This window comes from Diadema antillarum, unplaced genomic scaffold (assembly GCF_040938485.1).
Source record: "Diadema antillarum isolate AM-2024a unplaced genomic scaffold, OU_Dant_1.0 scf00000155, whole genome shotgun sequence".
NCBI lineage: Eukaryota > Metazoa > Echinodermata > Echinoidea > Diadematoida > Diadematidae > Diadema > Diadema antillarum.
Window position 1 is genome coordinate 632,608 of NW_027271044.1, and position 27,377 is coordinate 659,984.

At 38.4% G+C, this 27,377-nt stretch overlaps 1 protein-coding gene across 1 annotated transcript in view; it reads left to right on the plus strand.

The window, feature by feature from the left end:
* Positions 1 to 27,377, plus strand: part of LOC139722018 (uncharacterized) — a 105,581-nt gene that overhangs the window by 26,664 nt on the left and 51,540 nt on the right. The window contains exons 2-3 of the mRNA XM_071633345.1: positions 21,233 to 21,357; positions 23,492 to 23,651. Coding sequence (XP_071489446.1) covers positions 21,233 to 21,357; positions 23,492 to 23,651 — 285 coding nt within the window. The remainder of the gene's footprint in view (positions 1 to 21,232; positions 21,358 to 23,491; positions 23,652 to 27,377) is intronic.

Consider the following 27,377-nt stretch of genomic DNA (forward strand, 5'->3'; position numbering starts at 1 on the left):
TAGGAGGAACGCGTGATTCAAGTTTTCTTTCATTCTCGATAAAAAGGCCAAATTTGAATAAGATATTTTTCGAAATTTGCTAACAAAAAGTTGTCGTTTTTTTTTTTCTGTGGTGTGAAATCAATGAGAGCAAGAGTATATTAAATAGTGCAGTCAAGGAGATGAGCTACTCAATAACTAAAAGCCAATGTTTGGAATTAGAGCAAGTTATATATTGCTTGTTACCTTTAAGTTGTATGCAAGCAAGACTTTTGAGCATTTTTTTTTCCATTTCATCGGGAGGGGTACATTTTGAATATACATATATGCATCATCTAAAGAAACATGATTTAGAGAGAAGAATTAGGCCAAAAAAAAAAATTGTTGTATTGGTGTAACCCGCCCGACCCTAAAAAAAACCCTGACCCTGAACTTTAAAAAAAAAAAAAAAAAAAAGGAAATACATTGTTTTTACCGAGAGAGGGCACGATACGGGTTTGCGAATAATCAAAAACAACAACAACAACAACAGCCGGTGTCAGAAAATGGCCGCGCAGTACGGCGTGTCGGCGACCGGAAAGTCCGGTTCGAAGATTTTATTTAATATTATTCGGAGAATCGATTTGTCTGTGGCGCTGGGTGATTTAGCTAGGGAATTTGTTCGTTCGTATTCTGACTGGTATTTCATGACGGCTGTTAAAGTGGGGAAGGCGGAAACAGGTTTGTTCAAAGATGTCCTGCTGTCTGACCAGAGTGCCATTCTGTTGGATATGGGGTACCGGTATATGGTTTGCTACTACAAATACGATGGAGGCGAAGAAGTGCCGGTCGCGTCAGTACAAAACGCTCTATCTGTGTTGATGGCTTCACCAGCGAGATTGGCGAGTTCTCTGACCCCCTATCTACGGAAGAGTTTTCAACAGACCCCTCCCCCCCCCCCCCATCTACGAAAGAATTTTCAATGGATTCCCCTATCTACGGAAAAGACTAAAAAACACCACCCCCCCCTTCATAAATTTCTAGGGACAAATCTTCCGTAGATAGACGTTGAAAACGGGAACACGCATGCGGTCTCCTATGGGTTCGAGTGGGGGGCCAGGGTGTTTTTCCATGTCCAAAATATGATTCTCTTTTAATATTTATTGCTTTTAAACCGGTGATATAACAAACTTTGGATGCAACAGACCCTCTCTATCGAATGGGGTCTTGTTAAATATGAGTTTTACACGTAAAATACAGGTAGCAAAAAAAAAAAAAATCCGCCCGCCCGACCCTATTTTAAAATCTCATTTTACGCCAAAACAACTTTTTTTTCTTTTTTTTTGGCCTTAGCATCTTACCGCTGATTTTCCTGAATTTGCACTGTAATATGTGTTTTCTTGTAAAAAAAGAATGAAGCAAATTGACTTCCATACATGTGCAAAAAAAAAGAAGAAAAACACAAACAGAGGAATGTCAACTAAATGCATTGTTTGATTGTACTGATTATGACGATTGATATTCACAAGTCATGAGAACCAGACTTTATTGTTTTTGTTTAATTTACCACGTATAGTTTCACATATTTTCGCTGTTAGATATGAGAGGGAGAGAAAAAAAAATCCCAGGGGTGATTTCCCCCTTTACTGATAGTTCTCTGTCCTGCACTTTGGCATGGAACATTGGTCAACTGCGTCACCATGGCAATTATTTCACTCTGTGTGAAGCATGGAAGTTCTAGGAATAATATAGAAGCCATGCTGTTTGATACAAAGATGGTTAGTCTCCTTCCAGTACCTGTCACATTGTGTTTTGTGATATATTCTATGGCACGGAAAGATACATTGCCAACAGAAATAAAGGAATGTATATTCCAGGAGGCTATTACTTTGGAAATTGGAGTAAAGGCATCTTACATCAAATCTTGACCTTAGATGGCCGCTCTATAGAGCTGGTCATTTGATGCTGGTGTAGGCCTATTTCATTCTTTCAAACAGGACAAGGCTATATGATCTCTTTTTTTTTTTTGGGGGGGGGGGGTTGTTGATATCTTTTTATTTCATTTTACCATGTATAAATGAGATGAGGCACCACACTAATGGAACTCATTTTACATTGCTTGACTTGTCATATAAAATGATATATGTGAGCCAAAAAAAAAGGAAGATTGACTGTAGTGAGGAAGAGCCTGGAAAGGAGGCTAGTCACACTCGTAAAAGAGTCTCACAGTGGATGCACAGGTGGTGTTCTGTGACCTTCTGGTCTTGACCCATCCTACTCATGATGCCTGGTGAGCCAGAGGTCAAGGTTATTGTGGATCTCATATTCTGACAAATCCTATATCCTCACCCCCCAAAAATTGCATTCTCTGAGGGCGGGTCGACATAGCGCTCAAGTTACACAAAATTCACTGTGGTATTTTGCAAATCATCCATGCATAGGCCAGCTCGTCAGCTCTAGACTAGGAAAATGCACAGTGGGCTTTTGCAAGATTAATGCTCGATTTCACTACTTGTGTCTATTATTTTGTGTTGCTCTTACAAGTTTGTTTTTATGGGAGACTTGTAGACATAAACATTTTTTTTTTTTTGGGGGGGGGGGGGGCATACAACTGTACTGTAGCTACCGGTATTTCATTCTGTATGAATAAGGACAATTTTTAGCCATAATAGCTTCAGATATGGAAATTATATTTTCCCTGAGTATAAGTTGTTAGCATTATGTGCTTCATGATATTTGCTCTGATTCAGGACAGGTGCTAGTTTCTTGGGTAAGGGGATATTTTGTTGTTTCTTTTGGCTTTATTGTGTTATGGCTTTCAGATCTTTGAGAAAACATGAGTAACTCTTGTCCACCCATTTGGATTGCATTACAATGTATTTTCAATTAGTGAGACACACACACAGACATACTTACTCTTGTTGAGCACTTCTTTTTATAATGGCCTTATTCCTATGACCTCTTTTGTTATGGATTATACAGTGCACGTCTGTACCTTCCAAACGGAGTCAGCTGTGCAAACAGATGTATATTCATAAGTCTTCTTTCTGTTTAATCTTAAAGGGATCGTACCGTTTTGGTTGCGACCTAATTTCGGGTTTCTAACATTTTTTGGTGAAATAATGAGAAGCCTCTTATGAAATATGAAAGAGCATGTAATTCTATGAGGAATTCAATGTTTATTTGATGAAAATTGGTTTTGAAATGGCTGAGATATCCAAAAACAAGCGATTCTAATAAAGTGTTTGACCCACACTTTATTACGATCGCTTTGTTTTACTTTGTTTTTGGATGTTTCAGTCATTCCCAACCCGATTTTCATCAAATAAACTTTGAATTCCTCTTAAAATGGTATGCTCTGTACTGCATCATAAGTGTTTTCTTGGTATCTCGCAAAAAGTTAAAAGCCCAATTCTAATCTCCACCAATACTGTACCATCCCTTTAAAATTGAAAAAAACAACAACATGGAAATCAGGAAAAATCATGTCAGAGTCAAAGCTCTTATTTCTTTGTAAGTGTAGGTTTACAATTGTATCGAGAAAGTATGATATATTTATCAACTTTATCGATTGAATGTTCACCTGTGCACCTCATTGCTGTGCTATGCAAAAGTTTGACTTCTCATGAAACGCATTCGTGTAGTGCAGGTGTTGTGTATGTTTCATATCAGAAATAGTACAGTGTAAGCAAGACAATAAAGGGTTGTCTAGATAGCATTATAAGAGTCATTGCTGAGCTTGCAAAGATGCAGCTTACACTGTAAATTACAAGATGGCAATGGGGGTGGGGGGGGGGGGGAGTAGGGTAATTATGACTTCACATTTGTAACATTGAAGATGTGCCAAGTATTTATTTAAAAGTATGTTTATGTCACTTTCTATTGAAAATCATTGCTTGCCTGAGTGCTTGCTACCATCTGCATCTCCATTGTACAGACAAAGTCCTGCAGAAATCAAGAGAACCTTTAATTTGAGGGTGGTTTCTACCTTTCTACCTTTGAAACTCGTGAATAGTTTGGAGAAGATGTCTACAAAAACTCCCCACAAAGTTGTCTTTGTAGCTCACAAAAGTATCAAAGAGGAACATGACTTCATTATGTGGCAATGACTTTGTGAGATAAAACTTGCTTCAAGACCAAATAGTTGCTGAATGGGATGAATAGCAGAAGTGTTGGTGAAACCATGGAGCTACTAACAGAGACTCTGTTAGTAGCTCCATGGTGAAACGTTCTTCAGAAACAAATTTATGTGTAATTTTGCTTGCAATGTGTGGTCCCACAAACCCTTTCCCGTGTGTGTAGGTTCTAGAGTCCATAATCTTGAAGAACATTCAGTGGTGATACACATAAACACCCCTGGTCCACCAGTTCCCACCCAGATTCACATTACTTATGACACAGCCACTGAGTCATTCAGAACACATTTCCAGAAACTCTCTCCCTCTCTGCAGAAAATGCAGTTACTATTTATTTTCTCTCCTTCCCACGCTGCACACGGGCTTTAAAAAAAGAGAAGAATAAAAAGAAAAGAAAAGAAGAAACAGTCTGCTTGGTCTGTAGTCAACAAACACAGCTAGGTGTGAACCCAGACTAAACAAATCCTCCGTGACTTGTGTTTGGCACTCATGGTGAAAAGTGACTGGCATGTTGCTCAAGGTGACATCATATCATGGCCAAGTGGAAAACTAGCCCCAACAAGTTGAACCCAAAGAGCACGCCTAGGAATTTTGACATCTTCTACCTCTAGCCTTACACTTAGGCTCATCTCTCTACCAGTCGCAGCATGATTTACTCTTCCAATTACTGTACAGTCTTTTGCCAGAAGCGAAACTTCTCAACTCGCTGCGAAGTTGGGAGCTTGCAGTCTGCAAACATTATTTCTCTACCATTGGGGACAGTGCGCGAGGGCACGTATTATCTATTGTGCAGATGTATGTTGTGATTGGATTGTGATGCTGTACGTCATGTATGGTTTGACCAGTTGAGCGGTGGAATCTCCCAAACCCGCAGTGACTTTTGGCGATTAGCTGCAGTGAATTTCAATATCATTCCAATTTTGGAGGTACACAATGTATCATCTTTATGTTTGCCCTGTTTTAATGTGCCCGTCTGCAGCTCTGTTGATCCCCGCAGAATGTTCTTCCAGACTAACTGGATTTGGCATTGCATTATAAAGTCTGAATTGTAAAGTATGGGAAATCAAGAATGAGTTCAAGAAGCTTTGCTTGAAGTGCTGGAAATGTAGGATACTCTTTGCAAAACATGAAGTTTTTAGAAGACTTGTCAGCAATGATAGATTACTAGATGAGGATTTCATGTCTTGTCCAAGTTGTGTGCGATGAAAATTGTCATATTGAATAAAACAGCAAAAGTTTGTCTAAAATCATACAAATAATACTGTACATGCGTTGCCAGGTTCAGTACATGGAAAAGAAAGAAACATATCCTGAGAAGTGCGCACAATGCAATACTTGATTTTCCCTGGGCAAGGAAAGCTGTGATATTGTTTTATATCAAGCCCTAGATGTCTGCAGTCTAGTATACTGGTCAGTAGTTCACAGATTGAAAACCCACTTCAGAACCCTGTTGACACATCAAAAAAACCCCAGTGGTTTTCAAAAGTAGATTTTTGAAAATAAATGTGATACAAAAACTGTCAATTCTTTGGGATGGACACACACTTTAAAGGGTGTGTATAGTTCTGGTCGAGGTGAGGATTTAGCATTTAACGTTTTGCGAGATATTCAGAAACCACTCTTTGAGATGTCAAAGAGCATGCAACTCTAAATGGTATCAAAATTTTATTTGATGAAAATCGGTTTTGGAATGGCTGAGATATCCAACGACAAGGTGAAACAAAGAGATCCTAATAAAAGTTGTGGCCTGTTGCTTTTTATTATTATCATCACTTTTTTGGATATCTCAGCCATTTGAAAACCAATTTTTATCCAATAAACGTTGAATCCTTCTTAGAATTACATGCTCTTTCATATTTCATAAGAGGTTTCTCATTATCCCACATAGAAATGTTCAAAACATGAATCCCCACCTCAACCAGTACTTTACAGTCCCTTAAAAAAAAAAAAAAGAAAAATAACTATTGCAATCTGCATTGTATTTCTAAAGTTAGTCCACCAAGATCGAAAAAACAAAAACAAAAGAAAAATCTTGGCAATGATTTGTCTTGAACCATGCAAATGGTATGCAAATAAAATGTGATTTTTTTTTTGTGTGTGTGGGTGGGTGGGGGGTGGATCTGATGATGCAGCTAGCCATGTTGGGGCACCTGGGGTGAGGGTGCCAAGGATCATGTTCCAGTCATAGAGTTTACAGTTTTTGAGTGCTGTGCTTGTACAATAGCTATAAAGAGCAACCTTTTATCTTTTCTTTTTTTCCCCTTGTGTGAATGTTGGCAAACAATATTGATGTTTGCATCCGAAAACCATGAATTGTTATGTGTGACTAGGCCTCATGTGCAAGGTACATTGTAACTGTGATCAGTATTGTAAAAACAGCAGTCACATTATCATTTCAACCAGACAACAAAGAAGATTTCTTTTTTTTTTTCTTCTTCTTTTTTACATGGTTTTTCCATGCTCAGTGGATGCATCAGTCATGGTTGCACACACAAAAAAATTAGAGATGATTATTGGCCTCACAAGTGTCCTTATCACATGTACTCAAATTGTCACTGGTTTCTTTCATGGGACATTAATACGGGAAGAATCATGCACATCAACTAGTTCTGAAGTTGCAACATTGTAGCAGTTATGACTGTTTTAAATAGCAAGGAGTTTAAAATACTGTGCTGAAATATCAATTTAAAGAGAATGATTTCCACCATCTTTATGTAGGATCCGATTGTCTAATTGGAGGGTTTTAAGCAGTGACATCATTGCCTTGTGTACTTTAATCTTTTTGAATACATGTCATACTTCAGAATTCCTTATCTTTCATATTTTTGCCCCATTTTATATGATAATTCATACAAATGTCAGTATCCTGTATGTTTGACTGTTGTAGTGCCATTCTCATTGCATTCAAAATAAAATATGTGTTTAATACATTGGATCCCGGTCAGGATTGCTAACCAAAAAGTTTCTTCTTTTTTTTTTTACAGTGAGAAAGCTGAATCAAAAAGATGCAAACAGGATCACGACCAAAATTTCGAAATCTTTGCAATGAGAGTGGCTCTATTGTTATCAGTGTGGAGTTTCCCTTTAACTGCAGCTAAAAAGATTAAGTATCAGGATGAAGCCGCCCAAGCGGTAGACTTGACCACTCATGGATGAGAGTGACCAGTCAAAAACTTGACCTCCTGAAGTGTTGTGGCCATCTCTCTAGTAATATGGCCATGGTATATCTCAAGTGCTGATTAAGCGTAATCAATGATGTGTTCAAATAACCATGAAATTGATGGTAACCATGGGCAACCAACCATGTACCAATATTTAGTTCGATCTTTTTTCTTTTCTTTTCTTTTTTATTTGAATAGGTTTTCCTATAGATTCATAATGATTCCAGAAAATTCAGTGAAGTTTGAGAAAGTTTAACTTTGTGGCCATGATTGTTCTTGCTGTCGAGTAATCATAACAGCAAAGGATCATCCTTCAACTATCAACTATTTTAACTCGATATCAAGTAATGATGACCCACCAGTGCGGTTTTCATTCCTTGCAGTGCTGTCTGATTAAAGCTAAGTTTTGCAGTTGCCTACACTTTTTTCCCTTTCTTTAGTTTTAATCTGATCAAATAACGAGAGGGAATAAACTACAGCTGGTTACTCCCGCACTCAGCAAGGTGAACACCATAGCATGTTCTCTACTAATTCTCTGCCAAATATCGGACGAAATCTAGAGGCTTTGCAGTCTGATGCTCTTCTGTGAGGGCTGGAATTCAATCAGATGCAAACACCATTTTGTTTGATGTATTCCAGACATTAAAAAAAAAAGATAGAGAAAAGCCTGGACAAGTGTGAATGCACAGCCCATTGCCTGAAGCAGCTTAGATCCGGTGACGATTAGAAATTCACGACTTACAAATATTTGCGCACACTCGAATCTGTTTGTCCACCGATAAGGCACATCCTAACCAAGTGGCTTATGCAGATTCATATTCTACACATATTTTGTGTGCATGTGTGTGTATGCAGGGAATAATTTTTACTTTTTAGATTTGATTAACAGTTTTGATCAATGGAAAAATACTTTTAACAAAATTATGGACAGTTCCATGAAAGAAACCTGCTACACACAAGAAATTTTGTTCAGCAATCATATAAAAAATGTGTAGCAAATTATGATGTGATTCCAGAAAAATTATTCCCTGGTATGTGTGTGTGTGTGTGTGTGTGTGTGTGTCGTGTTAACTTTAGAAGTGTGGAGTCCATGGTACTCTATTTAGTGAGTTGTATTACAATAGTTCTAGATTCTGATAATGAAGGGATTATATCATAAAAGTTTGAAGAAAATTGGGCAATCCATCCAAAAGTGGTATGAATTATTAATTTTTCATTTACTTGATTTTGGGGAAATTCATGATGTGATGAAACAGTTTAAAGAATACTATTAAAGGGAATTTCACAAATAAAAATCATTCCTTTAGGACATATGACAAATGTTTTAGTGTTCTGCTCATCTTCTTGCATTCTCTAAATCCATACATGTTTGGGGAATCTTTCCCTGTAAGAAGCAGAAGGACACTAATACCAGGCATGGTTTTGTCTATTTGTTTGATTTCCACTTGGAGATGAATGGATGTTTTTACCAAATTCTTTCTCATTATTTGCAGCCATACTGCATAAAATATCAATGGAATGTCAAAAAGTACTTAAATCTTCATCTATTAAAAACACCGCTGATCATAATTCCCAAATCCCTTTGTCCATTGAAAGCTGCTAATACAAAATACAGAGTTGTGCAGTGAAGTTTGAATGCAGTGAGAATATAGATATATATATTTTTTTTCAGGGAATCTCTCACATTGGTTTTCACACTACCAAATTTCAGAAATCTCTAGCACTCGAGTATAGAGACATTTACGTATTTCCCTTTATTGAAGATTTATTTTCTTAAGAGCGTTTAGAAACAGCTTTCAAATGAATACACTTTATCAAAATGTCTCATTTGAACCACATATTCTCACTTTACTTGTCAGAATCTAATGGGTGACTTAGTTTTGCCTGTAATGCTGCTCAGAACTGACATTGATAGAGCGCGGATAAAACTGCGGGATTTTCTCCCACAAACAAAAACATATCTGAGACACACACGACACACGCGCTGGAATGTGCAGCGGAAATCTCAGGACGACATTTTGCGAGACCCCAGAGTTAACGAGAGGGTGTGGACAGAACAGTCCACAAGTGGTTTGTAAATGTCATCCTGGACTGTGATCTACAGAAATCATATATTCATCAAAACATTTGCTTTGGGGGGAAAAAAAAAAGAGAGAGGAAAAAAAAAATTCTCGGTATAATTTGGACAGTGAAATAGAAGCAAAGAGATGATTGAAATCTGCGAGTGAAACGGGTCGAGTAACGAGACAGTTTTGAAAGTTCTCATCTGTCTATGTCAGAATCCATCCCGTGATGATGTGGTTTCTTGCATCATATGAATCCTTGTCCTCCTCCTCCTCCTCCTCCTCCTCTAACCAGCTAGCTGTCCATCAATGTCGGGGAATGACTAGGAGAGGTTTCATGTGGCCACCAGGGAATATATTTCTCATCTGAAACATTCAAGTTTTTCTAATTCCGCATCAGTTTCAAACATACAATATATATACTCCAAATTGTTCTATTTTTGGTCCCTTGCCCCCCCCCCCCCCCCCCCCCCCCCCCCAATACAGTGCATGTTGTGTGTGGTCCATGCATATGTCTGCTTACCCTATAGATATGTTTGTCATTTTGCCTGGCTGACAAAGATTCTGCTAAAATTGAAATCTCTGGCCCCTTTTGACTCTCTCTCTCTCTCTCTCTCTCTCTCTCTCTGTATATATATATATATATATATATATATGTATATATATATATATATATTTTTTTTTTTTTTTTTTTTTTTTTTAAGAATCACTTGAATGTAAAACTTCATGTCCTTTGTGCCTCTCACATTCTGTAAAGGCATTCCAAAGTTCTCCCAAAACTGTAAGGGATTATTGAGTTTGGTTATTTGTGAAGATGTGCAAAAATGTCAATTCATATGATGTACAGCGGATAATGGGCGTACAGGTAAATGTTTCTTTTGCGAAAATTTGACGTAGCAGCATTCTTACACATATGGACCACACATGCCAACCATGTCAAAATGTCACTGAGATTGTGTATTAACAAAAATTGTTTTGCCAGTGATAATGACAGCTTACAACTCATGTTACTTGGAATTGACCAATGTCCCATTTCTTTGGACACACAAACATTGAAAGCCATCTAGAGATGGAATATTTTTTGGGGGGGCCATTTTGCCTGTGATGAAGATTCTGCTAGGATAGAAAGTTCAGGCCCCTCTTGACTCCAAAATATTTTTTTGAAAGGCAGATTTAAAGCTTCCCTGTGAAATTTAGCTTCCTTATGCATCCACCACCTCTCCTTATATTACCACTCGGGAATATTAAAGGGATGGCACAGTTTCGGTTGAGAATGGGTTTGAGTTTGACGTTTCCAGCGTTTTTTGTTGATGATTTTTTTGTTATATATATGTAATGAGAAACCTCTTATGAAATATGAAAGAGCGTTGATTGAAGGCTTCTTAACATTTCAAGAAGTGGTTTCAAAATATCTTGCAAAAAGCTAAAAGCTGAATTCTCACCTCACCCAAAACTAAACCATCCCTTTAATGTTGAAGTTTCATGAGGACTCAATGGATACAAAGTACAGTGACCGCCATGTTCAAAATATAACTGGGGCCCCCACACAGTGCTCTCAAAACACTCATTGACCCAGTGCAGGTGAGAACATGGTTCTGATGTCAAAACATGTCACTTGCATTCCAATCCACATTTATTTTGCTCTATCAGCTTTATCAATTTAACAGCAACTGATGGAAACCTCATATATTTTTTTTCTTCCACAAATGAAAGAAAGCACCACCAATGAATATGGGAAATCTGCTGTGGAAGAGTCTCATTTATCAATGCCGGGAGATGCAAGTGTTGTCACAAGTTTAGCAGATGCTTTTTCTCGGTGCCAATTGCCACCTGTCTCGGCGGATGTTGGGGAGTCTTAGGGAAAGAGGAACACTGCCTTCGAGGGAGGAGGATTGTAGATATGTCCTGGGATGGAGCAGCAGTGGCCTTGTTACACTGAATTATTGAAAGAGTTAGAATGTGAGCAATTCTGGTGATGATTTGTCTTATGTGCAGATCTGTACATACCAGTATAGTACATCTGTTCAAAAAACAAAACAAAATAACAACATACAGACTGTAGTGTGTAGACTATGGTTAGGTTCACACGCTTTTCCTAAACTTTAAAGGTGCATGGTCCCCGTGTTTTAGTCAAATGCGTACGCGGGCGCACGGCGCAAGATTCCTATAGAGACCTATGCTATCGACTTCTCTTGGGCGCTTACGCTTTGGCCCACTTTCCCGAGTCCGAAGAAGTCCGATCCACTGTGTCAGTGGTCCGATCACAGTTCGGCTCATGATTCCGCTCAGGGGGATGACAGCTTTAGCAAATTTCTTTTGTGATGTCATAATAAGAAGCACATATGCACGCATCCTGGCATTACTGCAGACTGCGTGATGCGCAGAGAAGACAACGAAGGCAACGTTACTTAGCAACACCTACGCGCTTTACTCTTGATGACAGCTCAATTACGGCAATCTTCGTATCAATGCTAACGGTGATCGGCAGTAGCATCAACAGCGCCATCTACACTACCGGGACTATGCCCCTTTAAGTTTAGATCGAAAATTTAACCCTCGATGATTAGCTTGTAGTTTAGCACTGAGTGGACGCACTCGAAAGTTAGCAATCCTAAAGTTTAGTCGATGATTAGATCCACAAGACATCTTAGGGTTTACGCTCTCTCCACGAGCCATGGGGGGGGGGGGGGTCCCCACTCGTAGTTTCGCTCCATGTGGACCAAATAATCAACGAGCTTGTGAGTTAGCATGAACCTCGCTTCTCATTTGCATCCGGGTCAACCTGCAGCAGTGCTATTTTGTATGGGTATAAGGTCATCTAGCAAAGACTCTGCACTTCCAGTGTAATATCATTGAGTGGGATTTGCTCGTGTAAGTTGTAACTTAAAGTTTAGGTGCCAGGTGAACCCGCATCATGAATTAATGAGTGGAGCTAATCATTGAGAGTTAAGTTTTCGACCTAAACTTTACAGTTTAGGAACAGCATAAGTTTCAAGTTTCAAGTTTATTTAACCAATTCATTAAACATTTGACATTTTACAAAAGGATACAGCATTAAGAATAATGAATGGTTTGGGACCCCAAAAGTAGCAGAGCTTGTAAAAAAAAGGGGTCCCGGATAAACATATAAAACAAAACATACTAAAGTTTTAAACATATTAACAAGAAGTATAATGGTAACATATTTGCATAGCACAGATGCAACACAAGCACACACACACACACACACACATTCAATCACACAAACACGTGTCACAGAAACGCTCATGCACATACATGTAGTTCACATGAAATTGCAGAAAGATACTTTGTATTTTACTATACTTTTAAATTCAGCTTCCCTGATCAATTCTTGTTTTACAAATTTCCCTAACTTATTTCATCTTTGCAGGTCATATGAGGGAAACCATTTTTGATTTATGTTCTTTCTCACTCTCTGTCTCTTTTTCTTTGCTTGCTCTCTAGCTCCCTCATCAAATGTAGAAATATCAACAGGGCACAAATCATATCTAATGATACAATGCTTGTTTATGGTGGTCAACCTATTTCAACTGGACGAGCCAGAGGGTCAGTGTTTGACATTGGGGAGTAATCTAAACATGACAATAAACACATCTGATTCTTCTGCTTTGCTGGCTGGTCAGCCGAGGCCAAGACTTGTACTCTTCTCTTGCAGTGTCATATCTGCAGGTATTTTTATTGCCTTTCAATGTGATGTCCTTTCCCTATAGACTCAGCTATTTTTAGAGTGATAAATTGAGAAGGTACAGCATATTATGTTTATTTCACATACATTGTACATTGTGGCAACCGGAGGTCGATTTGTGCACATCTCTGCACTGAAATTGTTTTGAGATGAGCACAGTATGAAACACATTATGATGTAATACATCACACGTGCACTGCAAGCTACATATGTATTCAATAGATATATCTTTATAGCAAGGCTTGACATTATTCATATTCCATTGGCCCGCGACCACCAGTATTAGATGTTGGGTCACCACTTTGAGGAAAAGACGTTTTAACCCATATTAGTGCTGTCCACAGCAAGCGAATGATATGTTGGTCTAAATTTTCTGTCTCCATTTACTATCAGTGCAGCCTTCTATGTGATTTGACAGGAGTAATATGTATGGATGAGATAGGAGGGTATATTACCAAGTGTCCAATGTTTTGCCTGTGTCAACATTTAGAAATTGTGAACTATGCTCTTGTTGAAATGTTTTGTTTTTAATAGACGGATAGAGAAGGAGGAGGGAGATAAGAGAAATGGTGAGCAAAACAAAGAAGAAGAATTAAAAAAATGCTGGGATGTGGTTGTGGTTAGGGTAGGAAAGGAGGATAAGCCTTTTATGAAGTCATTTATGTACCATGTAGAGCCCAACAGAAAAATTTGCCTCATCTGTAACCCATTGAGCATCGATGGTCTGATTTTGCTACCGTGCCCATTTCCCATAGACCCCTGTTCGAGTATACTCGCGCCTCGTCCTCGACGGGTTAACAAGTCCATTTTTACCAGTACTTGGCTTCCAGTATTTCGCCATTGACGAGTCAAACACCTTACCTAGAACTATTTACAACACAAGTTACAGAAAATATCATGGGTAACCTTTCCTCTTACAAACCTTTGCTCATTTGAAGTATAGAAATGAAGACCACTTCACTCAAGTTTGGAAGTTATTACTAATAAAATCCACATGGAAAAATAATATATATGTATTTTTTTTTCTGTGTTGAAAAATCTTTAATGACGTCTCAGGAGCTTGCTGTGGGGGAAAAAACACCGAAAAATATAAAATGTAGATACCGCCTTCTTGCGAAAGTCTAAGCATACAAAGTTCAAGTGCCAATAAACCAAGCGTGCTTCTCAAGTATGTAATTTCACCGTGTCCTGGACAATTTTCCCAGGATAGGGGCTCCCTTGATCTGTCATGATTTGAACAGGAGTACAAATATTTTTTTCTGTGATTTTCTTCTTGGAGGGGTGAATGTGGGCTTCCGTAAAGAGCCCATCATGTCCATTCCGAAACAGACCACCTGACTTTCGGAATGTGGCTGTGTTCATACACAGACTTCTTGGGGACTACATGTATTTGTTCAGGGAATCCCATCTTGCTATGATTTTTTTTCTTTCCAAAAGGAAATATTATGAAAGAGAGAGAGGAAAAAACCCCCACAGATTCTATTAATGAAATGCAATTAATAAAAACATTGAAAATTGAGGATCTTCACACCTTTCAAACTGCTGTTTTTATGTATAAATATACATTTAATTGTCTTCCAAAAATTTTTGATGGCTTCTTCACTCCAAATTCCACCGTTCATTCATATCCAACACGTCAGTCGTCCGATTACCATCTCGAAAACCCCAGAATCATTTTAGCTCAAAAATCATTAAAGCACAATGGACCAGATATTTGGAATTCTTTACCCCCTAATTTAAAACAACGTACGTCGTTGAACATTTTCAAACGAGAACTAAAAAACACCCTCATAATCCAGTATACTTCTGACACATAAATATTCATACCACCTGGTCAACAAACACCCTAAACAATGAGTTCACGGCCATAACTGAAGTAACATTCACCTCATCACACTGATACACAAAATAACACTAAACGTACAAACCAAGATTCATCCGAACACAATGCACACCGCACTGCACCGCACGTCCTTCGCACAATTACTTCCCACTCAGTGAGTGGCAAGATTTTCTTTATGTATCTCTTCGTTGTGCCCTTTGCACAATTACCCCCCACTCAGTGAGTGGCAAGATTTTCTTTATGTATCTCTTTACCTGGGGCCATCTTCCTCGTCAAGCTTAGCTTATGATGATGGTCCCCTGCATTTCATTTTTATCATTTCCTATTGCTTCCTTTCATATATGATATTCGTTCTTGAAAAAAAAAGAAAAAAAAAAGAAAATGTATGAAAGATCCAAATGTTACGAATATTAGCTGTGTAAATGACTATGTAAGAATTTTGTTGATTTGTTGATTTGTATTGATTTTGAAATGCAGAAATAAAAACTGAACTGAACTGAACTGAACTGAACAGGGAACTCCCCACCCCCCCCCCAAAAAAAAATCAAACAATCAAACAAACAAACAATCAAACAACCAAATAAACAAACACATATATTTGGAATCAGCAAATCCTGAAAGACTAGTGATACACTCAGAAAGAGATTGAAAAAAACAGGACATTTCATTCAGCAGTTATGAGTATTGAAGTTTCAGATAGACATACTTTTGGTTTGCAGGCCATGGAGTCTGTCGCACAGCTGTTACTATGTGGCAGTATTGTCAGCATTTATAGTGAGACTCGTATCAAAGTTGGAACTCTCCATAACTCTTAACATGTTTAGCAGTGCATTTCAGAAATGCAATTACTGTAAAACCAGAAATATTTGCGGCGTGAAATATGCGCAAATCGGAGCTGATACCCCTTTTCCCTGTATGAAAGTTCTCGAATTGCTAGCTGGCATTCAGTGCATAAGTGTACAGACGAGAACGTCTGCGTACATTCTAATTTTGTGAATCTTGGCTCCTCGAGAAATTTGTGAGAATTTCATGTTTTACAGTACATGATACAAGGAAGTTATTTTGTAAGTGTGAAATTCCTCCTGGTAATCTCATACTGGCCCTATGTTGAGTACATCTTGCGGATTTGCTTCACCAAGCCATTTTCTCTGCGTTTTCCCCTTTCTTTTTAATATACCCACATTTTGATCTGCATGTTTGCTTTTCTACACTGTGTGTTTGCACATATGGAAGTATAGTGAGGTCGGGTTGGTTCTCATCGTAGTGAAAATTTTAGAAAAAAAAATGAAATGTTTTTTTTTTTTATAGTGGCTGCCATATTGATTAGTTTTAGCTTCTGCTTATTCTAAGTCTAAGCCTTCTGGATACATAGAAATACTGTTTGCCACATTGATTTCTTTCCCTTGGTAGGGCCTAAAATAGTTTAAAGGGAAAGGTCATCTGTGGGGGAGAATTGAAACTCCAGGAAATATAACAGTAAGCAGGAGCTTAGGACAATCTGGCTTCAAGCCATAGCATAGACTGTAACACAGAAACATTCATGGCATGGAACTTTTATGAATTTGAGTCGACAGCGTTTTTTTGCAGCAAGGAACTTTCGCGAATTCTACTGGCATTCAGTGCATTGTCCGGAAAAAAAAAAATGTGTGCATATCACTTTCGCAAAGTTTGGTTCCCTGTGCAATTCGCAAAAGTTTCATGTGCATGAAAATTTCTGGTTTTACAGTAAATTACAATTCCATACTGTACTAAAGCATAATTTTTATAACAAACAAAGTACTGAATATTATCAGATGAACAGAATGTTAGAATTCTTCTTAAAATCAAATGCAGAGTAGGAAAGTTTTACAGTTTATAAGTTGAACATGTTTTCACATTATAAGTTTAACATGTTTTCACATAATAGTATTGGGGGGTGGTGTGGATATCATCACTTCACAACCCTCCCCTCGATCTGTACACAAATATTACAGAAATCATGATATTTTGATCCATTATTTAATGAAGTAATTACAAAGTCAGTGTAAAGTTAGACTGAAATACAGTCATCTGATCCTGTGTTAAAAAAAAGAAAAAGAAGTGGGAATGTAGTGCCTGTAGTGGAGATTTCTGCTTAGGTCAGTTTAAGACATGTGGCACTCTGACATCATCTCATCTAATTTGTATATTTATGTTTGCTACTGAAATCACAGTGTCATAGAGCGTGTTTCTACTGAGCGACGAAAATTCGAGGTGATGCCAGCCGATGTGTGGTGATACCGGCCGATGCCGGCCGATACCGGCCGATGCGTGGTGACACCTTGAATTTTTCCTCAGTAGAAACAGATCGGGTAGTGGCCGATGCCAGGTGATGCAAGGTGCTCCGTCGTCCACCTATTGAGGTGGTCGATGCGTGGTGACGCGAAGGACGATTCTCAGTAGAAACACACCGGGTAGCGAAATTCGTGGTGTATCGGACGTCTAGAATTTCTCCCCGCACTTTTCAGTTCATCGCACACACTCCTTCGACACATGTGTACAAAATACGTGTGTACACACAGCGACTGTGTTCGCAACTTGCTTTGTTTGTACCAACTTGCTTGTGTACGTGTTATAGGCCCTATACATTACGTTACATGTGAATTGTGGCATTCATCGTCGCATGATTAACAGCCTAACTTATTGCATTACTAAGCCCTCATCACTTACTTTGATTTTACGCCGCGTTACTTAGTATTTCATTTTATATTGTCAGGCAGTGCGCGCGTGACCCAATCTGTGACTTAAAAATACCTGACTTCCGGAATCGCCGCATTTGCACGTCACCTTTGCATTACCTCGTATTTTATCGCTCAGTAGAAACAGCTCAAGTGGTCGTAAAATATGAGGTGCTGCGTTGGACAAAATTTGTGGCGATGCCAGGGATGTGAGGTGCTCTCAGTAGAAACACGCTCTTATTTCAGGTCTGATTTCGATAAAACTGACACCTTTCCATCTGATGTTTCTCCTTTATCATGACCAACTTGAAATATGGAGTGGAATTGGGCTTTCAATTGTGAAGACTTTTTTTTTCCTTCTTTTGTTTTTTTAAACAAGGAATTGAAGTGAGGAAAATGTGAAAAGACACTGATGTCAATGTTCATGTACACCAAAGTACAGGAACAAGTAATAGCAAATTTTGAAAAGGAGAAAAAAAAAATTAACAAGTTGAGCTGCCAGTAGTGTTAATGTGGGTCACGCTTCTCGCCTCCATTACGTGCCAAAAAAAAAAAAAAAAAACCCCGAAAAGAAAAAAGAAAAGTTCCCAAATAAATCAGGGGTGTCGATGAAGTAACCCACCTGCCAAATTGATGTCATTATTAGGGTGACGGAGTGACACATATGCCACGACAATTCACAATGGAATTGACGTAAATGGCACAATTTTTCACTTCTTGGCAGCCAAAAAGTGGGCTGAGCACTGCCAGCTCCTCAAATTAACATTTGTCATTTGGGAATCATGACTGGGTGAATATGATAGAAAAAGGGATAAGCCTGGGTAGTTCTATTTTTCAATATAGTTTTATGTTTCTCTCTGTCTCTCTGTCTGTCTGTCTGTCTGTCTGTCTGTCTCTGTCTTTCTCTCTCTCTCTCTGTATATCTATTTCTTCTTTTTTCTTTTTAGCTGAAACTATTTCTCCGATCTGAGAATGTGTTGTGAACTTTGAGTACTTCAGAGCTTGCATGATTTTCTGTTTGTTTGTCTGTTTTTAACAAATCCCAAGCATTGTATGGTAGGGGTCCGGGCAGAATTAGGCCATGGAATGATTGTTCGGGTCACTGTTATCTGACATTTTGTGATTGAACTGGGTATTCATTCATTCATTCATAAATGTGCTTACTGCTCGGCTAGCTTTGAGGGAGAAAGCTCCCATGTCATACTGTCCCAGAAAATGATCATCCCACTCGGTGCATTAGACATTGTGTTTTGTATCTTTAAAAAAAAAAGACTTTCATGCTTTAAGCTCACTTAATCTATTCCTTTGTCAAAAACAAAAACAAAGCAAACAATCACAAAACATTTATGCCCAAATAGATGTCTTCCCTGATTGCTTTTGTTTCAGAGTGAATGTAAAAGTTTACACTTACTGCTCACAAACAAATTTTGCCATTTTTCATGTTAAGAAAGTTGTTTAAAATTTAGGAGATATAGTCAAGGGCACAGAAATTACTGTTGTAGTATATTGCACATCAACATACATACAGTATTTATCTACAGTTTACGTGAACAAGGTATACATGTGCATCTATGTGTCTGTTTCTATGTATGCATCAATGAATACTAGTATCAGGGTGGTCCACGAGGGGTTTTAGCATGTCGCTGCAACATGCTAAAATTCTTGTGCAACATCCTAAAAAGCCAGCAACATGCTATGCAACATCCTCAAGAATTTGCAACAAGCTCAAAGTAAAAGTAGGCCAATACAAAAATGTGCAAAACATGTGCATAACATAAGAAACATCAAACTACCTGGTACTTAGATATTTGTGTGCATAACATCAGAGAGAACATTGAATGTAAGCAGCACAAAGAGAGATAAGCAGCAAAATATTGCGTACTACGTACTCATCGTGTGCGCTCCGCGCAGATTCAATTTCTGCAATATTCTCAGATTCTGAGCTTGCAACATGCTCAAATTTCAAGTTGTGGACCACCCTGAGTATATACTGTACAAGCTTTTATTTTCGCAAATTAGAAGGTCACAGACATTTTCGCGAGATGTTGTTTTCGCGAATTGACACCGATGCTACAATGTATCTTGCATGCAATGTTACTCTAATGTATGGCGACATTTTGCGTGTTGTTAAATTTGCGATCCAACTGTGATTTGCGAAATTCGTGAAAATTAAACCCTCGCGAAAATTACCACTTATACAGTATATGGATTGGATAGATAAATTGATGTATGTGTGTTTGCACGTCTGTGTGTATGTATACGCACGTCTGTGTGTATGTGAACGTATGGGTTTGTGTAGCTTTTCTAGACATATTTTGAGATATCACACTGTGTCTCTGTACAAGATACAGTGTAGTGCACCTTGGGATCCTCCTGGACCGTTGGTATTTTGAAACCCACCTTGCCATCCCCATTGTTAAGAGTGCGGTGACTCACCATCCCCACACCTACGCAAACACTGGCCAGGAATTTCCCAAGTAGCCCAGAACAAGCAGTCTAGTGCTGTGTGTACAAGAAGTCTTTTGAAGTGTAAGGAAGGATTTTCTACTGACATAACCCCCCCCCCCAAACACTTCATCTTTTTCTTTTCTGATCTACTCGATACCCAATACCCGAAGTCAAGAAGTCAGAAGGCGTGGGCCGGAGAATGGGTGCGAGGCTTGCGTCACTAAGCCCCCCCATGTCAAACTTTTGGATTTCACTCCTGGATCAACCCAAACAAAAAACACGGCCTCAGACCAGGGGTTCAGTATGGCTGCTCCAGTTTTGTTAAGTTTAGTTTAGTTTACATGTCTAGGGTTTAGTTGCAAATGCAAAATATCGTATGGTAATTCTTGTTTTCACATCACCTCCAGTTCAGTGGCATTAGCACATTTCTGAGTCATACGTTATGGCAGATTCTGACAATACTTTAAAAACAAATTCAAAATTTACAAAGAAAAAGAAAGACATTATGGTGAAGAAAATGAAACACCCCTCACAAATCTCTACCAAAAATGTTTTTGCAGTTTCATTGTTTTAGTATAATCTTGCAAGACATTTTTTTTTTGTCTTCTTGCATTTCTTATAAAACAGTGATGTTTAGTCACAACCACTAAGTTATGCCCTCATTTGTCCTGCAGTCTTTAATACGTTTTGATGATTCTTCGATTCACTTTATTTTTCTTTCTTACAATTTCCACATCTGATAAAATAAACATGAATAAGGAATGCAAGACCAGTGCATAAACATAGGAACAATACAGGAAAAAAAAAGTACTTACTTCAACATTATGACAAAGACATACAAGACGAGAACAGATAATCCAGTATATGGCAGGGTCATTAGCCCGTTGAGGACGGACTGATTTTGCTGCAACACACATTTCCATTAAATAAACACTTGCCTGAGTATACTCGGGACTTGTCCTCAGTTGGTTTAACACCATTTGTCTTTCTATAAGTCCAGTCCTAAGATTTACTGCTAAAGATGATTAGATTAATGCAACACAAAAGCTAGAAAAACTACTAAGAACAAAAAACACATTTGAAGTAAATGTAGGTGAGATACACAATATTATATGCATCAAATGCAGCTTAGAGTTTATATGTTTTAATGTACAAGAAATAGTTGATACCAGAAGCTTACAAATTTCATCTTACTCTTCTCAAATCTTGATTCCTTTACAGAGGAGCATGGGCTGGAGTTTACCAAACCCGCCTGCTTTGATGCCCTCCACCTCATCCGCTGGAAGATCCAGTACATCGTGCTCCAATATAAGCAGAAGCGCCTTTACCACTGTGACAATAAGCAGGTAAGGAGCAGGTGTAGCCTTGGGGCTAGGCAAAATTTTTATTACTTGTACATGACCTGTACTAAAAGCGCTTGCCAGATTGCCTGGGGCAAGTGTTATGGAACAATGAGAAAAAAATTCTTGGCCGAATTGGGCAAGCAAAAAGTTTTGAAGTCACTTCTTTTTAACTTCTCCCCCTTTCAAAGCTCACGAAGTCAACCATACAAGAGCCCACAGATGAAGATTGCTAAGTGATGCAACACACTTTAATTTCATTTCAGCAACTTTCCAACACTCGCTTGGTAAGCAAAGAAGCCCCAATGCAATGCAACACCAACGTGTGCCATTTATTCAAATGATTGTGTTTTATCAAGCCGTTGATTTTCTGTATAATTTTCGTATATTTTTGGACTTCTTTGCGGGCAAGTAAAATACATGCTCGGGCAATTATTGTGCAGCAATTTGAACATCTGCTTACCCGACTGGCAAGTAGTTAAAAAAAAAAAAAAAGTTAATTAGCACCCTGCTTGTATACTCATGCCAATCAAAAGTTTGAAGGCGGTATTTAGGAATCAATATGCCATTAGATGGATCATGAGGCTTCATGTTAAAGGACAAGTCCACCTTCATATACATAAGGATTGAGAGAATGCAGCAATATTAGTAGAACACATCAGTGAAAGTTTGAGGAAAATTGTACAATCCATTCAAAAGTTATGAATATTTTAAGTATCTGCGCAGTCGCTGCTGGAAGAGAAGACTACTACAGTGTATGATGTCACATGCGTACAACTATATAAGGAAAATAAAAAAACAAAATTTCACAAAACTTTACTTTTTGAATAAAGTGCACATTTCTTCGACTTGCTACTGACGTATGTTAAGGGTAATATTATTCCCCCTGCCTTCTGAAAGAGAGAAGTCGAGTGTTCTTTTGCTATGCGAGAAAAATGGAAATATGTTGAATTTTCTTTATTCTTTCTTTATATCCTTGTACTCATGTGACATCACAAGCTATAGTAGTCTTTTCATCCAGCCGTGACTGAGCAGAAACTTCAAAAATTCATAACTTTTTAACGGATTGTCCGATTTTGCTCAAACTCTCACTGATGTGTTCTACTACTTTTGCTGCATTCACTCAACCCACATGTCTATGAAGGTGAACTTGTCCTTTAATGATCAAGATAGTTTTCATGTCTGATCAAACCTGGAATGACAATGCTTCCAGTGCTTCAGATTGTCTTTGGGTTGCACAAATATTTGGAGCACAAAACTCCATTGCTACAGCTTTAACATCAATATGACAGCTTTCTTAAGCAACAAGAAGTGAGTTTTGTCCTTCTTTATTTTGTATGTCTTTATGTTGATGTGTTTATTTGCATCTGCATGCTTCAGACATGATACGGTCTAAAGGCAGGTCAGGGCTACCACTGACCAATCTACGAGGAGAATTTCAGCCAGATCTCCCTCTCTCAGTCTAATAATGTATGATCAGGCAGTATGGAGGCTCAGAATTCCAAAGAATGGCCTGAGAAGAGTTGTAAGCAGTTTGTGTTTCGTTTCCGAGGGGCGATATCAAAACTGGCAATTATCTCATTGTGCTTGACCCACATTTCCCCCTTCCTAGGGCCATTCATTAACAAACCAAAACAAAACTAGAACAAGAGAAAAGTTTTCTCAAAATATCCCACGCTTTCTTGCCATCTTGCCACACTGCATTGATCTTGCTGTATACAAACTTTAACCCTTGAAGTCCTTTGTTCGCTGATTGGCACAGACGTCCGGAAACTATTTATGAATGAATAATTTAATCCCCTCAATCCATATTGTGTAACCATGGCCTTCCTGTAGAATGGACTGAGGAACATTGCTGCATCTAAGAGGACTTGCTAACTTTAAACCAAGGTTAAGTTTGGATTGATAATTAAATGCTTAGGCCCTAGTAAAGCACTTAAGGATTAAAAATGCTATATATCCAGGTTTCTGTGATATTTCTCTTCTGCAAATCTAAATTTGTACGATCTGTTTTCGTTACACAGTGCAAAATAATGTAATACTTACCATACATCAAAGATGACATCATGCAACCACATTTTTCTCTGTAAAAAAAAATGAGCCCCCCCCCCCCTTTTTTTTCCTCTCATTTGCTGACTAGTCTGCTGTGGAGATCCAGCATAGGGCGCCTGGTCCCACAGTACGACTGGACAAGGAGCAATGGAACCTATACCAGCCATGGAGTGGGAGCTACAGCCTCCCCTCAGCTGCCTCGCCCAGGATCCGTCGCAGCCCCTCCCTACTCCGGAAGGCACAGAAAGGTAATGATGATCCAGTCTTTATGTTATTCATTTATTGTATGTATTTATTTGTTTGTTTTTGTTCGTTCGCTTATCGTGTTCGTTCATTCATTCATTCATTCATTTCTTCATTTCTTCATTCGTTCATTCATTCATTTATTCATTCACTTGTCATTTGCTCATTTATCTGTGTATTCATTAGCTTATTACATGTTGATTCATTAATACAGTTATTCATCATTTGGTTATTCATTCATTCATTCATGTTTTCATTCGTTCGTTCATTCATTCATTCGTTCATTCGTTCGTTCATTCATGAAGAAATTGATAAAGGCAAAATGTGCTTTTTAGTTTATGTTGTATGCTGACTGTCATCACGTACACCATTTCATGTCCTACTCCAGGGCCACAGTGTTTTGCCATATAACCAGATGGCTGGATCCAACACATCTGTTCAACTGGGTTTGAATCCATATCCTACCCCTACACTCTGGGCCTATAGATTACTGAAATATCTATTATTCTTAAAACCATATCTATCATTCATAAAAACCATATTTCAAACCCCAACTCCAGCCATAATAGGCCTGTATACCTCAGGACTCAGGACTGCCTGTGGGATAAATTTTGAGTGGGGGTTAAGTATGGAACTCCTGCCATAGTGCCAACTGGTAGATAGAGATCGTTCTTCTCCCAGAAAAAAAAAAAAGCCCGTAACACACACACAGAAAAGTGTCGGTGAGTTAAACATGGCTAGCTTGAGGTATACTGAGTGGTACAAGTGAAGCGAATAGCATTTTTTGCTACAACACGCATTTCCCCTAGACACCTGCCCGAGTATACTCTGGGCTCGTCTTCAACGGGTAATTTTTTTTTTCAAATTCTTGTATTCAATGTTATCTGAAAATAAAGACACAGTCTTCCTATGTCAAACAATTACCTCAGACAATTACCTGCACAGTTCATTGTACCTTTTTTTTCAAATGTTTTAGGTTAGTTTATTTTGGAAATCCAAAACACATAACATTTCTTTCTTTTCTTATTTTTTTTCAAAGTAGGACATAAATACCTCAGAATGTTTACCACAGTGATCTTTATGTTTTCAACACTGATAAACTACATTCCATCATGTTGATATCAATAGCTGCCTGGCTTTTGGCATCTACATGTTCAATGTACAGTTTCTTACCTCAGACTTACAAAAAAATAGTCACTTTGACTGTGTTGTGAGAAGAGAAGATTCACTTCCTCTGCAGTCCAATGCGAGCATTCCTCCAAAGTGCACTGGCGCCCTCTTGTGATCAAACTCTGACATTCATCGTGCATTTGCTGCCACGGATTTGGAAGTTTTCCCTTTCTCCTGTACTGTCAAGATGGGGGGGGGGGGGGTGCTATGATATTACTGCAACCAGCAGATTGTGCAGTCTGCCATTCTAAGCCATCATAGTTGATTATGATTGCATGGAGCAATGGCTTCCTTTGAGGGTAGACTTATCTCACAGGCAAATTTGATCAAAGAGAAGTTAGGAATATGAAAGGAAAAGATGAAAGAATGTTTGAGTAGAGTGAATTGGATGTTGAAATAGTTAAATGACAGTTCTACTGTCAGGAAATGAACTAATTTTCTACGATTTATGTAATGGAATGGATATCTTCTATGTCAAGGATGTGCATCAGTACATTTTTGGATATGAGGAAACTGCCATTTTTAGGGAAATGAGGCAGTAGGTGACATGTGTTCGGAATAGTACAAGTTGTGTCACATCATGCAGCCACAGTTAAAGGTGCATAGTCCCGGTAGTGTAGAGGGCGCTGTTGATGATACTGCCGATCACTGTTAGCATTGATATGAAGATTACCGAAGTTGAGCTGTCATCAAGAGTAAAGTGCGTAGGTGTTGCTAAGTAACGTTACCTCCGTTGTCTTCTCTGCGCATCGCGCAGTCTGTAGTAATGCCAGGGTGCGTGCATATGTGCTTGTTATTATGACATCACAAAAGAAGTTTGCTAGAGCTGTCATCCCCCTCAACCGAATCATGAGCCAAACTGTGATCGGACCACTGACTGCAGTGAATCGGACTCCTTCGGACTCGGGGAAGTGGGCCACAGCGTAAGCGCTAAAGAGGAGGTCTCTATAGGAAACTTGCGCCGTGCGCCCGTGTATGCATTTGACTAAAACACCAGGACCATGCACCTTAAATCTTTTGAAGAACCTATGAAGCCTTACTGCTCTTTATTGGCCAGTTAGCAAATCTGCCTGCTTTCTCTGCTTGCCAAATGGGCACAGGTGTTTTTAAACTTTGAGTGTCAGTGAACAGGGATCTCGCAATATATCAATCCTATTTTATCTCCCTCGCCTTTGTGTTGGGATGTAATATTGTTACACCTGAGAAGGTTGTCTAACTTCAAATGCCACATTCGGTTTCTTTAGGAAGATTAAAGGGGAGATCTCACCAAACGTACAAAGGTTGTATGTGTGTGGACTTGTGCGATTAGAAAGATTTGATGAAAAACTCTATGAAAGATTGAGGAAAAGTTGACAATCCCTTTAAAAAGATATCAAAACTGGAGTTTTTGGTAATTCTATTTGCTGACTTCTCCAGATGAGAACTCTGGAACAATTTGTAATGTCATCATGATAGATTACCTTCATATATGAAGGAAAATCCCAAAATTTCAGTTGATCTAAATGAAAAGCACACATTCCATGAACCTAGTACCAAGCTGTGTTTTGGAAAATGTCATTCTGCATGCCTTCTAGGGAAGCCAGGTTAAAGGGAGTGTACAGTTCTGGTTGAGCTAAGGATTTAGCTTTTAACATTTTGCGAGATATTCAGAAACCACTCTATGAGATGTCGAAGAGCATGCAATTCTAAGGGGTATCAAAAGTTTATTTGATGAAAATCGGTTTTGAAATGGCTGAGATATCCAAAAACAAGGTGAAACAAAGAGATCCTAATGGAAGGCATGGCCTGTCGCCTTTTATAAGTATCACTTTTTTTGGATATCTCAGCCATTTGAAAACCAATTTTCATCAAATAAACGTTTAATTCCTCTTAAAATTACATGCTCTTTCATATTCCATAAGAGGTTTCTCCTTATCTCACTTATTAATGTTATAAACCTGAATCCCCACCTCAACCAGTACTGTACAGTCCCTTTTAGTGCTCCTTTGATATCCGAGAAATGTCCTTTTTTCCTTTGCTGTCTTTAAAGAGGACTCTATTTAAGCTGTTCACAATGTGGATTCAGTTAATGCAAAAGTATGGGTAGTACATGTATATCAGGGGAGTTGGATGAAAATTGGGCAGTCCATTAAAGAGTTATAGTATTTTTGTAATTTTGGCTAAATCCATGTGCTGTCATAGCTGTAGAAGAAGACTACAATGATTTGTGATGTCACAGTGGGGCAACAATGTAAGAAAGTATGAGAATGCAACATATTTTAATTTTTCCTATATGATGAAAGATCTCCTGACTCAACTCTATCAGAAGGCAGGAGAATGATATTAACCTTGAATTTGTGAGTAATGAGTCAAAGGATTGTGTACTTTTCATAAGAAATGACATCTTGTGGATGGAGAGACACATGTAGATAGATAGATAGATAGATAGATAGATAGACAGATAGATAGAAAGATAGATATATAGATAGACAGATAGATAGATAGATAGATAGATAGATATATAGATAGATAGACAGATAGATAGATAGATAGATAGATAGACAGATAAATAGATAGATAGA